A 17,500-nucleotide genomic window follows, 5' to 3' on the forward strand; every position below is an offset into this window, starting at 1 on the left:
ATGTTTTTTATGTTTTTGTGTTTTAATTATGTTTGTAACTTTCTTTTGTCTTTTTTTAAATTTTGCTTTATTCATTGTTTTATCACCTTACTATTCCTTCCCCTCTAATAGATGGGTGTGTATTTAGACAAATTTAGAGGCATTTGCAGGAGTTTTAAACTCTCCCCTCAGAAGAAAGAGTAGATCTAAATTTGCTCTTTTCCCTGTTGTTTGCTGCCTTTTCAACAGCCATATCTTTAACAAGCTAGCTGTGTGTGTGTGTGTGTGTGTGTGTGTGTGTCTGTGTGTGTCTGTGTGTGTCTGTGTGTCAGCACATAGGTATAGCCTACATAGTTGTCCTATTCACATTTCATTGTTGTTCAAATTTGATAGTTTCTAGGTAACCAACTGGCTCTAGTAACAAGTTGAGCATGTTGTTGGGGGTGAGCCGATAAAAGATTTTTATACTACTAATGACTTACCCCTTCTATTAGGTAACCATGTGTCGGATGTTTAGAATTTTCTTAAACAATAATGGCAGGTTCACTTAATTAGACTGAAAGTTTCTTCCATCATCAAAACGTTCTTATAACTCTGAGGACAGGCTTTAAATAATTGTACAAACTGGACAGTTGACTACTGTATACATAAACGCTCTCACACATAGACCCATATACATATTTATATGTGTATTTGCTAGCCTAAAATATTTTAGGAAATAATAATTCAAAATAGTGTGTTTATGTTACCAGCTATGAGCACACTCGTGCTCACCCATATAAGTAATAATTTTAAATGTGGGTATACACCTTGTAGTATGCTGTTTAAAGCCCATTCACTGTATTCAGCTATCTGATTTCATCGACAGTATGGATTTAAAAGCCTTTGGATTTACTTCTGGAATTTCTTCATGTCTGTGGAGTTATGAGTAGCATATGAGAGAAAAAGAAAGCAAATGGAATTCTTGAGATTCTTTGATAATCATTATGATTGTTTTGGTCCCTTGTGCATCAGTCCCTTGCAGGTGAGATGCTGTACAAATATTGTGGTGCATCGTTCAGTGCAGAAGTGCCTCATCAGGTGATTGGTCTAACGGTACCTTATTCTTTAATCTCTCTTTTGCTTATTTGAATTAGAATTCATTCTGGTAGTTATCTGCAGCTACTTGCATACATGAGAAAACTTGAGTTAAAATGAAGACCACTTCTCTTATAAAATGAATTCTAATTGAAATAAATGGAACAGAGATTAAAGAATGAGGTACCTTTTGACAAGTTACCTGACTAGGCACTTCACTGAATGATGCACCATAACTATTTGTACAGCATCTCACTTGTGAGGGACTGGTGCATGAGGTGTCAAAGTGTTTGTAGTGGTTAAATCAGAATCTTGTGAATTCCATTTTCTTTCTCTTTCTCTCATTTGTTATACACACACATATGTGTCCATGTGCACATATGTATACATGTGTATGTGTACATCTTTTATTCCTTTTCTGGCTTACTAGTTTTTGTCATTGAACTACAGCCATGCTGGGCTACTGTCAAGGATTTAATTGATCATATCAGTCCCAGTATTTATTTATTGATGTTTATTTGTCAAACCATTAAGATAGGGACATAAAGGGGCACAACATAAATATAATACACATACACACATGCACACACACACACACACACACACACACAGTGCGTACCTGCACACTTTCCATTTCCCAAATTGTACTCGCGTAATACTGTCTATAAATACAGGATTTTTACTCAAGTGCCAAGTTACAGCACTTGTAACTATTAACTGAATAATCTGTGTTACCTCCCCTTATATAATGTGAAGTTCATAGGTAATTTAGAGCCACTGAACTACTTGTTGTATGGTTATTCCACTCCTGTCTACCATAGTTTAATATCAAAATACAATTAAACGTCTGTAACTTAGAATATCCTTCAGATGATGATGATAAACAGTAATTTTCTGTAATTTAAACCTGTAGATCGAACAAAATGTATCAAAATATTGAAGATGAATTGCAAACTATCAAATTTTCAAATGTGAAGCAGTCTGAATTTCAGTATGCAATCTAAGATGGAAAGGAAATCTTTTTACTCTTAATTACATGTACGTGAAGGGCAAATTAATCATATGATGTGGCCTCTAACAATCTTAAAATTTAGTCTTTCAAAGTAAATATCTGAATAAAGCAATTATACAAATCAACGAGCAAATATAACAGATTGCATTAATATATTATATTTCTATGTCAACTTTTCCCCCTGTCTCCTTTGGTCTTTCTTTCTTGAAAGTATTGTCTACTTGAATCACTTGACACCTCTGTACTTAGCTGTCATCCTCTATATACATTGCATGTCTGTATTAGCATATTTGCCTCTCTTGCACATTATATCTGTTTTATCTTATATCAAGTTTTCCTCTCAACTCATTTGTGCTTTGCTGTTTAATCATACTAATGTAACATCCACTGGAGCATGCTTACCTCATTTCTTTTCAGTCTTCACTTATCTCTTGCATTCAGTGTCCATGTTTTCCTACCTTGTAAAATCTGCCCTACACTCATAGAGATAATGTTGTTGTGAATTAAGGTAATAACTACTTGAATACTTCCACTCCATTCTTACACTGAACATAAACTCCATTGTGGATTAGGATACTTTTAGGTCATAGAAGCTACCAACTTTTCATGGATACTTTTAGTTCATGAGTATACTTTCTTTTAAGTACTTTAATGCCTCTGTTAGCCTGCTTTTGATCCCACTACATTTCTTAATTACTTTCAGTACACTGTATAGGATTCTTACCTGTTCTTTTTCTGCGTATCACTCATGGTTACTTCCTAGATAACAGTAGTGTTTTGTTTTCTTTTCTGCTGATGAAGTTTTACCCTCTTCAGGTTTATTTTGAGGCCTTTGCTTCTATGTTTGGAATTCCGTCTTTAATTCTGTTCATATTCTGTTCTAATCACTGCTAAGATGACTAAGATGAGGACTAGATCATTGAGTTTAACACTGGCTGTTTGTTTCCATAGACAGCAATCTTAAACTCCTTTATTGTGGCCTGGAGCTAAGAACTAAACTGTGATAGACACTTACCAATATATGAAATTCCGTGGTCTTGGTTCACACTTTGTTGACTGCATCTTAGTTCATGCCATGTATGTTTCTAACAAGCCATTCATGTATACCTAATTAGTAATCATGAGACTTCAGAGCATAAAAATCCTTTCAGAGTCCTTATCCAGGACAACAAATGTTCTTTGTTAAGAACTTTTATAAATGTCTCACTCAAAAGAACATATTAGTGCTCTTCCTTAATTGCCTTCTTCTGTTGTGGTATAAGTATTTTTGTTACTTTCATAATTTGATCTCGCTTTGTGGTTGCTTCTAAGCAGAGAAAATGGGCATATTTGAGTCTATAAATATTTTACTTAAACACATGCATGCACGCACACACATGCACACACACACACACACACACACACACACACACACACACACTTTTTAGGCAAGACATTCTTATATATCATCATCATCATTTAGCATCCACTCTTTATACTGGCATGAGTTGAATGGTTCAACAGGATCCAACAAGTTGGAGGATTGCATCATGCTCCAGTGTCTGTTTTGGCAAGTGGATGCCCTTCCTAATGCCAACTGTTTTACAGGGTGTACTTCATTCATTTTTTTTTTTTTTCATGGCACCAGCAACTTAAAAGATTAATCCTTTTGATACCAACTCACCTGAAACCATCTCTAACTCTGTAATATAAATGTCTTGTTTTCAAAATTTCTGAATTAAAATCTTTCACCAAACCTTAGTTATAATTTTTGTTCCTAACACTAACTTAATGATAACTAGGTTATTTTACTAAATTCTTTGTTATATTTAAAATTAACTGAAAGAAACACAGAGCATCTCAACAGAAATATGGTAACAAAAGGGTTAACAAGCTTAAAGGAGCTCTTATAACTGATTGAGATAGTTGTGATTCTATGCAACATGGTGAGAGTATGATGAGATGAACAAATTTAGAGGTGTGAAAGTATGTTAGTAGAGATAGTAACAGAGTAGATACTTAGGGGTGGGGTGTGGAGGAAATAAAGGAAATAGATGGAATTGATATCAAGGTAATATCTCCTTGAACTTGTCCCAACTCCTTTTAATCTAGCCACTGTACTTTCTGAACACTTACTCCCTCTGGTGCTACTTAGGTCATCTAGGTAACAAAATCTATCAACTATTCCTGGGGACGAAAGCTGAAAACCATTCTAGGGAACCATCCAGGTATTTGAAGGAATTTATTCCCCAAATAGTCTGTATGTTTATTGCCTTCATGCACTTACTGTATATGAAATCTACCTTCTGTTGGCTTGCACATGATCCTTCTACACGTTTTGTGTATCAATTGTTTACACTGGGAACACTATACAGGATGTGTACCAAGTCTTTTTTGATATATGAACTCAGTCATTTTCCTAAAAGTTTGTTTTTGCTATATTTTCTTTAAGGCTCTTCAATTCCGGGTTTTGCTTCCATATCTACAATTTCTGCTCCAAACCTTCTACAGATTCTGCTGTCTGAGCTAAGTCATCAGCAACTGCCACTATGTGATCTGATGTGTGTGTGTGTGTGTGTGTGTGTGTGTGTACTTGAATAATTCTTACAATTATGTGTATATTATTCATGATGAAACATTCTATATATTCCCCCTCTTTTCTAATCACTGCTAAGATGACTTGTTTGCAAATTCAGTCCCCAGCTAGGTAGGACATTGTATATAAAACATCAAACAATTACGCAAAATCTGTTTGCATATTGTATTCCATACATAAATAAATCCCATAATTTTTAAGCATACTACACTAGTGGGTGTCTGTGTGTATATTATTTTGTTCCTGCTTCACATTCCTGGTCAAATTATATACCAACCACTCATTAAAGCCAGCTACTACAATAAATTGTATGGTAACATGTCTTTCCGGTGGTAGCTGACAAAATGAGTAGTCATTGAAACATCCCAACATCTCATGAAGTAACTTATAGTAAATATTCCACATGTGCTTCCTGTGGTTTATTTAAATGTTCATCTAGTAAATAAGCAGGACAATAAAAAAAATATATGATATGGTATTATTAGGATATGACATCTGCAGAGAAAAGAAATGTGTGTAAAGAGCAACAATGGTGAAAAAGAAAGAGTAAAATGAAAGAAAAATATATGCAACTGAAAAGCCATATATTGCCTATTTTAGTACTATTTTGGTATTGGCAACAGTGTATTTTGGTTCTCCATTTTTACTTTTCGTTTTTTTCCCTCCTCTATTCTTATGTTCTCTTTCTTTCTCCATTGTTTCTCTTGTTGATGGACTGCAGTCCAAAACGTTGAAAGCATTTCTATTCTTTCCAAACATGGACCTTATGTCATATTTTTCCTGTGTTTTATTGCCCTTGGATTGCTTATTTACTGTTTGAGTACACCCTAAGTGCTGCTTTAAATATAATTTAGCTATCCAGTAAAGACACTCATTTAATTGCTAATCATGTGAAACAGGATTCTGTATTCTTCTGAAGGAAGCAAATAGAACAAAGGTTTAACACTGCTAGAATGCCAAATATATTGATTATTTATCTAACATTCAGGAAACAGTTAAATAATCTAACAACTAAATGGAGCATATTAATAATATTATGCAAAAACTAACAACTTCCCCGTTGAGTGCAAGTTCCCAACCACTCAGAATAAAAACATTGGTTCTATGCTTCTCTGTTTACCTTTTATCTTTTACTTGTTTCAGTCATTTGACTGCAGCCATGCTGGGGCATTGTTTTGAAGGGTTTTAGTCAAACAAATTGATCCCAAGACTTTTTTTAAGCCTAGTACTCACTTTATAAACTCCTTTTGCTGAACCATGAAGTTATAGGGGCATAAACACGCCAACACTGGTTGTCAAGCAGTGGTGGGAGGTACAAAGACACACACACACAATAATAAAAGCAAAATTCTGTCTGTCCATCTGAGATCCTTGTATTTCAGTCTACATTTGCTCTACATAGACATATACCTTTTTGGTATCAGGATGATCCCATGATTGAAAATCTGCCCTTCATTCGGTTCCTGAACAGCAAGCATTTGGATTTGATTTAAAAGCATTTTGCTTGCTATTTCTAGCAGGTAAAGCTTGACTGATTCATGCCATCTTGGTTGTCAGATGACATCAGAGATCAAGGGAGAGATAAATGACATTCACTTCATTAATTTTACATCAAGAATTTTGAGACAAATTGGCCGACAGTTGGAATTCAAAGTGGGACTAGAACGATAGAATGATTGCATTACAGAATTAATTTTCATCTGTCTTTAACCTCTGATGAAACACCATTTGGGGATCTTTTCCTTTTGATAGACGGAATTCAACACAATTTCTAGTTAACTAAACAATTTGAAACTTCGTATACTGGTAGAATGTGTCAAAAGAAAACATTATTTTCACTTGGCTTTTTTGATAAATTTCTAATTCGTTTGTTTAACGTAGTTTAATTTTTCGAATTTTAACCAATCGTATGCTCTCTTTTGAGCTAAAATCATTTGCTGCGTTATCGATATTGATAAACAAACGAGGAGGCATGTGCTAGAAATAACAGCCATATCTCTTAAATATCAAAAGGAAAAGATCCCACACACATACAAACACTTGCATATACAAGCGCGCCTGCATATAGAAGTAAATATACGTACACACACACACAGACAAGTATACATATACATACACAAAGATACATGCTTATACGCATATACGCACGCCGCATACACACACACACACACACATATATTCAGATACATACACACACACACACTCTGTCACTCTCTCTCTCTCTCTCTCTCTCTCTCTCAAACACATGCATATACATTTGCACAAGCACATAGTAATTAATATATAAGCGTACACACACATACAAATGGAGATATACATACACATACATACGCACACAAGCATACATACATGTTCGTGAGTTCGCACTGGTGTCGATAGAATCGACTTAATACTTTTGTATCTCATGCTTTGTCCCCTCTGTGTTTTGCCCCTTGCCGGAACAAATTTACACAAAAGGTAAATAAACTAGAAATGGGGGATCAATGTTTCATCGTTTCGAGGTCGATAAATTAAGTACCAATTACGCACTGGTGTCGAGGATTTTTTTCCCAATTTATATCACAGCCTCCGACAAGCTGGGGCATCCTTTTATGAAAAAATAGTTCGCAAATTTTTACAATATGACCCACACTCCACGCGCACCCTCATATCCCACTCTAGACCGATTTAGGCATATTATTGTTTTGTTTTTGTTGTTTTTGGCCCATCAAAACCATGGGAGAAGCCTTTTTGGTAAAAAAGAAATAAAGAAAATATTTAAAAAATATCGTTAATATTTTTTTGGGCGACGAAATTCATCGATTTAAGAGATATGGCTGTTATTTCTAGCACATGCCTCATCGTTTGTTTATCAATATCGATAATGCAGCAAGTGCGGATGACTTAAAGAGCGAGACAGACAGAAGAGAGAAGGATGAATAACACGTGTGTGTGTGTGTGTGTGTGTGTGTGTGCGTGCGCTGTTTACGTTGTAACAGGATGTTGTCTGAGTTTTTAGACGCAGCAATTGATTTGTGCTCAAATACTGGCAATTCATTGGTTAAAATTCGAAGAATTAAACTACGTTAAACTTACAAATTAGAAATTTATCAAAAAAGCCAAGTGAAAATAATGTTTTCTTTTGACACATTCTACCAGTATACGAAGTTTCAAATTGTTTAGTTAACTAGAAATTGTGTTGAATTCCGTCTATCAAAAGGAAAAGATCCCCACTTGGGGCTTATAGTCATGCTATTTAACTCTCTAGTTTTGGACTGCAAGCCCAGTTAGCTCTCAGCAGGAGCTATCTTAAAAGTTCGTACGGAGTGTGGCTTTTAAGCTAATATATATATACACACACATATCTTCTTTTACTTGTTTCGGTCATTTGACTGCTGCCATGCTGGAGCACCACCTTAAAGTGTTTTAGTCGAACAAATTAACCCCAAGTATTTATTCTATTGGCCTCTTTTGCTGAACCACCAAGTTACAAGGTCATAAGCACACCAACACTGGTTGTCAAGTGGTGATGTGGGAGACAAATACAGATGTGAAGACATTCACATTGATATATACATATATATATGACGGTCTTCTTTCAGTTTTCATCTACCAAATCCACTCAAGGCTTTGGTCAGCCCGAGGCTATAATAACAGACACTTGCCCAAGCTGCCATGCAATGGGACTGAACCTGGAACCATGTGGTTTGGAAATAAGCTTCTTACCACTCACCCATGCCTGCACCTATAAGAAAAGGCTGCTCTGAAGTAAAGAGCAATTCCCATATGCGTTAGAAAGATCAAATTATGTCTTCAGTCCTTGTCAAGGGAAATGCTAACCATCTAACATTTTTGTAATAAGGGCTAGGTATTGGTATACAAGATCTCTAGATTGTGTTCTCAACAAGATCTACTGATATATAACTGGTTACTTCAAGTCTACAAACATTAATAATCATTAATTTTTGGCTAACCTCACTCTAACTGATATCAGTGAGAGATGTTGCTGGCAAAGATGCAAATCAAAAGCAGCTATTTGTTGAAAGACATCCATCCATTATGTGGATGTCAACAAATACAAAAATTAAAATTGAGTAAAGGTTTCATACTATCCACTATTTTCCCTGTATTTTCAAAGAATCCACCCCCTTACAATAGTGGGAGGAAAATGGCCAATATTCTACAAATGCCTGATTGAAAATGGAACCAGCAGAACATTTGTGAAGACTTGAAGTCTTATGGAATGAGTGGAAATGCCTTAATCAGCTCTGTGTTGGTTTTAAACATTTATGTCCGTCTTTTACTGTGTGTCCCTGCCCTGACCAGTAACACAAAGTAAAATAGAATCTCTATTCTGTGATTGTAGAACAGTCCCAAGCAATGGGTTACCTGCTGGTTCGCTTATTATTGGATTCCTTTGTCTCATTACTACGCAGTATTGCAGTTTCAAACACTAGCATTACATGATTTGAGAACTAACATAAAGAATGCGAAAATGTGGAAAGATTTGTTGAAGCAATAATAACCTGTTTATATAATTTTTGTTCTAAATTTCAATTTATTTCCAATATCAACACTAGATAGAAAAAGAAAGAAGACTTCCAAACAACCATGAACTTTGTTTTGTTTCGTTTGCACCCCACACCCACTGGGTGAAATATTTTTTGAAATAATACTATTAAAGCTTTATCAGTTTGAGTAAACCAGTACTGTTGTTTCATTATCATAGTGTTGGATTACTCAATTGGACTACCTTCAATTTTACTGCTGTCAGCCAGTATTCTCACATGGTAGATCTGTTTTCAATAATGAAAATTACACAGAATCAAATGTATGTAGCAGACTCATTTATTGCAATTGAATGAAAATAAATGTATATTTGATTTGTTGGTTAAATAGAAACTATTATAATGACTAATTATCATAAAAATAAATGTTGCTGTTGCATCTGTATATTTTTTTGGTAATTTTGTTAAGATTCCTACATTTGTATATTACTTTATTCTGGTAATATCTGAAATTGATTAAATTTATAATACTACCATGTATATTACTCTTGCTACAGCTGAATAGATGAATAGAGAAATCAGTGTGATGAAGAGTTATGCCTGCAAGAGTTATGCCTGCAAGAGTTATGCCTGCTGCAAGTGCAAATTGCTGATTTAAATTAGCTTGGTTGAGTTTCTGAAAAGTTTCTGTTGATTATATGTCATGGTCAAAGATTTGTTCAAAAAGCAGTATTATACATGAATATTGAGAAAACTGGATAATTGATATTTACAGAAAAATAGATGTGAGTTTGTAGGCTATAAGAACTGGTTCCTTTGATGTTTGAAAAGAATTTGATAATTTAAAGTAAACTAAAAGTAGTGGCTATCAAATGTCAAAAGGAATAAGTCATAACATTGACAAAAGTCATTCAAAAAAAATTGTAACTATTTATTTGCAAAAAACGAAATTACTTTCTTGCCAACACAATATATAGCTCTGTGCTTGCATAATTTGTTTGTGTGTAGTTGAATTATTTTTTCACCATTGATGTTAGGTCATTTTTATCATTTTGGAACAACAAAACAAAAACATCATTATACTTTTGCTTTGTTTGACGTTAGTAGCACTGTGATGTTGATTTCATTTCAACTTCTTGACTTAAAGCACAGTTTTTAACCCTTTAGCATTCAGATTACTCTGTCAAATGTAATGCTTATTTATTCAAATTGCTTTGAATTAATTATACATTGTTTTGTAGCTTTTAGATTTCAATGATGTGATGGTTTATTTTTAAAATGACATTGTAGGGTAGATGTGAGAGGTCAGATTTGGTCAGTTTGAACATAAAACGGGGAGAATATTTGAGCAGGGTTTGGGCAGTTTAAATGCTAAATGGTTAAACTGTTATGTTACTACTTTGTATTCAGTTATGAATGTAGCAGGCATTGTAATTTCTTTTAAAATTCATTAGGATGTTTTTGTCATGGAAGGTAAAGAAAACAAAAAAGATTGTAGTGAAAATAAAATGAAATAATTTGTTGTTTCTTAAAAGAAATTTCATTAAAAGAAAATATTTTTTTTGAGCTTTCCTTCTTTCCAAGACATAAGACATATGATGTGTCCTAGTCATTCAAACACATCCCACTCCTGGTGGGCAGGGGGCTCATCTATTTCCAGGTGTGCTTATAGTTGATGTCTGTGAAAAAGAAGGTGGGAGAGCAGGAGGAGTGGAGTGGAGTGGAAGAGAAGAATGATGATGACGATGACTACTGGCCTCAGTAAAGGACTAATACTTTATTATCTCAACTCTGAAAGGATGACCAGCCAATTTGACCTTGGTAGATTTCAAATCAGAGTGTAAAGCATTGAAATGAATAATGCTATATTCTGCCTAGTGCTTTAACAATTCTGCCAACTCAACACCTTACTGCATGAAGATTAAAGAGAAAGGTACAGAAGATGTGAATGTGTTTAAAGTCTTTAGTGCAGTTAGAACTTTGGTTTAAGTCTTCACACTAAACCTAGTGAATATGTTATACATGGAATTATTTCTGTATGTTGTTAGATAAGTATTTATTTTGTTTTATTTTGTTTTTTTCTGGGAAAGAGGACAAAATAGTCGCTGATTACAAATTATTGATTTTATTTTATTTATTTATTTATTTATTTTACAGGGCCTCTTGACAATGAATTTAGTTATGAACCTCCCGGTAAAAAATCCAGAAGTTTTCGTAAGTTATCTGTTATGTACTTAAATTAATTCTTTAACAGACAATAGAAGCTTCCTTAATTGATCACAATAATAGTTCATTGAATACACTACTTTTGAAAACTTTACAAGTATCAATATATATAAAATGCTATGTGTCTTCTTGTATATATATACTTTTTTCTATTGAATTTGTTCCAGTTTATGAGATTATACTTTCTAAATCATTCAACATGAGCTGGAGATTTTCTGTTTATTTTTTGCATTTGTCTCAATAATTCTTAATGAAAAAGTTTTCTAAATTATTCAACAGTGTTTCCACTATCTTGCTATAACAGTGTATCAGTTGTTCTGTTTGCCTTTTGTATTTGAAAGTTCATTCAGCTTTCTTGTCTTATCTTATAATAAAATGCAATGAATTGGTCATGCTGGACAATGGAAACTAAAACCACAAACAGAGTGACTAACTGTCAGAGATGCTTAATGCAGGTGAACTGTAATGAAATGTTTCGCTCTGAAGTTGTCTGTATTTTAATCAAAATGAAACTAAGTTCGTATCGTTAATTCTGTACATTTTATCAATTTCACTCTTATTTTCAAAGTATTATCATTCACGTAGCATTCATAGATTATATATACTAGCAAATCTACCCATCTACAATGGCGGTATAAAATGAGGGAAGGAAGTCATAACAGCAGTATGTATTGAGAAATGTGTAAATGGACTTGATAGATTACTGGGTGATGTCTTAGGGAAATCACATTATTGTTGGTGATACAGCATTCTGTTGCAGCTATATGACATGTGTTTCCAACTAAGTGACATGTGATGACAATTCACTCCCAAACTCAAATAGTCTCCCAGCCTCTGTATCATGAATGGTTATGTGGACCACTCCTAATGAAAGCCAGAGCTTCCTTCAACTACTACATAAAAAGTATTAAGAAAAAAAACGTTATTTAGATGTACTATTATTTTAGTTGTTTACACTATTTTACATTTGTTTATACTCTTATACATTCAAAATTCACAAATTTCCTTATTTAAATAAGGATTTGTATTCCTTTCAATAAAATCAATATTATTACAAAACTTCTTTGTAGACAATATTTTCTGTTTGGTCGACACTAATTTTCAAATTACTGGAGTCCGTTGCTCTGCTCATAGGGGAATTCAGCGCCTGAGAAGAGGAGGGTTGTTGTGGTGGTGATAGTTTTCGTAGCATTTTTCTTTTGATCTCTCTTCCGACCTGTCCACGCCGTGGACAGGAGCTGGTGTTAGCAGTGGACATTCGTTATCGTCACTGAGTAACGTAATTAGGTAGCGTAGTAAGGAGGAAAAATACAGATATTCTAGAGTTGAGTTGAGTCCAGCTGAGAAAGGTTTTTACCAGTGAAAAGAGGGGGAGAGATAGTAGAGGGGGTGCGGTCAATATAGGGGAGCACCAGTGGGGAAGGTTGGGGTAAGGAGGAACGATGGCAGGAAGGGTTGGTGTATATATATATATATTTATATATATATATATATATATATATTTATATATATATATTTATATATATATACATATTTATATATATATATATTATATATATATATTTATATATATATATATATATATTTATATATATATATTATATATATATATATATAATATATATATATAATATATATATATATAAAAATATATATAACTGGTCGTGTGTAAACATCGGAGAGGGTAAAAATACACCTACATGATCTAAAGTCTGGCCCTGTGCCTTGTTTGCTGTGAATGCATGAGCTGAATCTTTAAGGTTGCAAAAAAATCAAACTATGGCTCACCTCTCACTGTTCTATATGAATAATGTCTGGACGTTCTGGTACCATGGGTTATTTTGATTGACAAAACTGAGATGTAAACAACAACCACTTCAATTAGACATTTTGAATCCTGCTCAAGACCAACACACTTCAATAACCACTAAATAATCACACACACTATATACAGGTACACACTTTTTCCATTTTATTTTCACTATTAACCCTCCTCACAACCCCCTTTGTGTCTACAATGGGGCCACGAATTATACAATGAAAATCCAGAGTTACTCATGGTCCGTGAATTTTTAATAAAAATGCAAAGGTGGTTTATCAATTCAAAAATCAATATCCACGAAATAACCATACTTTCTGATTTTTTTATGCTAAAAACCTTCCTGACGACCATCTTTATAATACCAAAAAATATCGTAATCATTGGTCTAGCCATCTGGCCATGAAGAGAGAACAGACAAAGAGACATAATGGCCATTATAGTAAGATAGCAAATCTACCCATCTACGACAGGAAATAAAGTGGTAGTATTGCAAATCTAAACCTAAATTCATGAACTATATGGGGGGAATCCAGAGTTAATCCTTGTTGCCGGAATTTTAACAAAAAATTATAATTGGTGATTTACTAGTACAAAACTCAACAGCCGCTAAACAATCATACTTTTTCACATTTCTTTTGCTAAAAACCTTCCTGATTACCTCCTTCGTAATCCTGAAAAACATCATGACCATTGGGCCAGCTGTTTGACTGTGAAGAGGGAACAGACAGACAGGCGGACATAACACCCATTACAGTTATATGTGTGTGTGTGTTAATACATATATACATTCACATGCACATATGTATTTTTATGCACAAGCATAGATGTATATATAAGATGTGCATATGTATGTATGTATGTATATGGCTGTGCGGTAAGAAGTTTCTTCCCTATCACATGGCTGTAGGTTCAGTCCAACTCTGTGATGATTTATGTCATCTACTGTAGCATCATTGCAACCAAAGCCTTGTAAGTTGATTTGGTTGATGGAAAGTGAAAGAAGTATGCCTGTATGTGTATTTCTGTCTGCCTTTGCCCACCATAACTGCTAGACAACTGGCATTGATTTGCTTACATCTCCATAACTAAGTAGTTAGGCAAAAAAGATATTGCTAGAATAAGTGCCAAGTTGAAAAGGTACATACAGAGGTTGATTCATTCAACTAAAAACTTCAAGGCTGTGCCCCAGTATGGCTGCAGTCTAATGACTGAAACAAGTAAAAAATAAAAAATAGGTGTATCTCTCTCTCTCTATATGTGTATATATATATATATATATATATATATATATATATATATATATATATATATATTTATATCATCATCATCATCATCATCATCGTTTAACGTCCGTTTTCCGCGCTAGCACGGGTTGGACGGTTTGACCGGGGTCTGGGAAGCCAGGGGCCGCTCCAGGCTCCAGTCTGATTTGGCAGAGTTTCTACGGCTGGATGCCCTTCCTAACGCCAACCACTCCGTGAGTGGATTGGGTGCTTTTTACGTGCCACCTGCACAGGGGCCGGGGGGTCCGGCATTGGTCGCGATCGGTTCGAGCTTTTAACGTGCCAGCGGCACGGGGGCAACTGGGTCCGGGGTACTTTGAATGGGTAGGGGGTATGTGGAATTGCTGCAGAAAGCAGCCCGGGTCTTTGCAGTCACAGCATATCTCCAGAGATCTCGGTCTTTCGCCATTGCCTCAGTGAGGCCCAATGCTCTGAGGTCATGCTTGACTACCTCATCCCATGTCTTCCTGGGTCTACCTTTCCCCCTGATACCTTCAACTGTTTGGGAGTGGCACTTCTTCACACATCTCTCTTCATCCATCCGCAACACATGACCATACCATCGCAAGCGTCGCTCTTGCACACCACATCTGATGCTTCTTATATCCAGCATTTCTCTTAGGATGCTTACACTCTGTCTTGCGTGCACACTGACACTACACATCCAGCGGATCATGCTAGCTTCATTTCTTTCAAGTCTACGCATGTCCTCTGCAGTCAATGCCCATGTTTCATTACCATGAAGCATGGCAGTTCGCACACATGCATCATACAATCTACCTTTCGCTCTGAGGGAGAGACCTTTTGTTGCCAGTAGGGGTAGGAGCTTTCTGAACTTTGCCCAGGCTATTCGTATTCTAGTGGTGATACTCTCTGTGCATCCACCTCCGCTACTAACTTGGTCACCCAGGTAGCGGAAACTATCAACTACTTCTAGTTTCTCTCCCTGGAGTGTGATGGAATCTGTTTTCTGAGTGTCTGTTGTGTCTATTGTCCCTGTGCATCTGCCGCACATGAAAGCTATCTTATCTATTAATTTCCCTTTAATGTTGCTGCATCTCTTATGTGTCCATAACTTACATTGGGTGCATCTTATGGAGTTTCTACCTGTACCTTTCCTACAGATTGAGCAGGGCCACCTACCCGAGGGGGTGTGTGCTGAGTACCTCTTGCTGCTTACTAATACTTTGGTCTTTGCTACATTTATTCTAAGGCCTTTTGATTCCAACCCTTGCTTCCACACCCGAAATTTCTCTTCTAGTTCCGGTAGTGATTCTGCTATGAGAGCTAGGTCATCGGCATAGAGGAGCTCCCAGGGGCATCCCGTTTTGAATTCCTCTGTTATTGCCTGAAGGACTATGATGAATAAAAGGGGACTGAGGGCTGAGCCCTGGTGCACACCTACTTCTACCCGGAATTCTTCACTATATTCGTTGCCAATCCTAACCTTGCTGACAGCCTCTCTGTATAGAGCCTGTACAGCCCTTATTAGCCATTCTTCAATCTCCAGTTTCCGCATCGACCACCAGATGAGGGAACGGGGAACCCTGTCAAAGGCTTTCTCCAAGTCTACAAAAGCTATGTAGAGGGGTTTATCTTTAGCTAGGTACTTCTCCTGCAGTTGTCGGACCAGGAATATAGCATCAGTGGTGCTTCTACCTGGTACAAAACCGAACTGCATTTCATCTAAACAAATTCTCTCCCTAATGAGATGGGTTATGACCTTCTCTGAGACCTTCATCACCTGGTCCAACAGTTTGATACCTCTGTAGTTATTTCTATCTAGAGCATCACCCTTACCCTTGTAGCAGTTGACTATGGTGCTGCTGCACCAGTCATTGGGTATGACTCCATTGTGAACTACCTGGTTTACAATGCGGGTGACTATGGTATAGCCCACATAGCCAGCTGTTTTAAGCATCTCAGCAGTGATTCCTGATAGGCCAGGGGCTTTGCCTGGTTTCATATCCTTAATTGCCTTATCTACAAGGGAGCTGTCTATTCGGGTAGCTGGTCCCTCTACTGGGTCAACATTTGGCAGGCTCTCCTCCTCCCATTCATTCTCCTCATTCAGCAGTCTTTCATAATGGCTTCTCCAAGCCTCTTTCTTTTCACTAGCAGTAAATGCAAGTGCCCCATCATCCATGCGGACATTTCTCTCCTATAACATCACTATTTTCTCTGACACACTGTCTGGCAATCCGAAATACTTCAGCTCTTTGATCCTCGCGTCGCTGGACATTGGCAAACTTCTTCTTTTCTGCTACGTCTTTGGCTATGTATACCTGCCGCCCAGCCTCCCTTTTGGCTATCTGGTACATTTCCCTGCTGCCCCCATCCTTCCAGGCTTTCCAGGCCCGTCTCTTTTTACAGATGGCTTTATCTACTGCACTATTCCACCACCACGTAATTCTAGGTCTGGAAGGGACTTTGCACCATCCACAGACTCGGTCTGTGGCACTCAGCAAGCTGTCCCGTAGGAATTCCCAGCTACCTTCTATGTCTGACGTCTGAAGCTCCTCCTCCCTCTCATCAAATTTCTTGATGAGTATGTCCCTAAATTTCTGACCATGTGAAGGGTTCTTTAGCCTCCAAATCCTTCTTTTCTGGATTGGTTTGTTTCTTGGAGTCCTTCTGGCCTCGAGCTTAAAGTCACTGATGATTAGTCTATGCTGAGGGATACATTCTTCACCCGGGAGGGTCTTTGTATTCAAGAGCAACCCTGCATCCCGCTGTCTGGTGAGGATGAAGTCTATTTGGCTAGCGGAGTCTCCTGACTGATAGGTTATGAGGTGGCAGACTGGCTTCTTGAAGTTAGTGTTGCAGATTGAAAGGTTACATGCATCACAGAATTCCAGCAGTCTAGTTCCCTCATCATTTCTGGTGCCAATAACCATAGCCACCATGTACCCCAGTGAAGATACCCGATTCCCGCCCAACATGCCCATTAAAGTCTCCACCTACAAAGATGAGGTCCTTGCTACTAGTCTTTGAAGTAGCCTGCAGAAGGTTATCATAAAAGTTGTCCTTCTGATCATT

At 36.5% G+C, this 17,500-nt stretch overlaps 1 protein-coding gene and 1 non-coding gene across 2 annotated transcripts in view; one reads left to right on the forward strand and one right to left on the reverse strand.

Moving 5' to 3' along the window:
- The window catches only part of LOC115210289, a 148,474-nt gene that overhangs the window by 82,551 nt on the left and 48,423 nt on the right, over positions 1 to 17,500 (forward strand). Inside the window, exon 2 of the mRNA XM_036502128.1 lies at positions 11,288 to 11,344. Within this exon, the coding sequence (XP_036358021.1) occupies positions 11,288 to 11,344 (57 nt within the window). The remainder of the gene's footprint in view (positions 1 to 11,287; positions 11,345 to 17,500) is intronic.
- Positions 8,370 to 8,484, reverse strand: LOC115211384. The gene has a single exon (XR_003881643.1). It is a non-coding gene; the product is annotated as a U6atac minor spliceosomal RNA (small nuclear RNA).

This window comes from Octopus sinensis, linkage group LG4 (genome assembly GCF_006345805.1).
Source record: "Octopus sinensis linkage group LG4, ASM634580v1, whole genome shotgun sequence".
NCBI classification, from domain to species: Eukaryota; Metazoa; Mollusca; class Cephalopoda; order Octopoda; family Octopodidae; genus Octopus; species Octopus sinensis.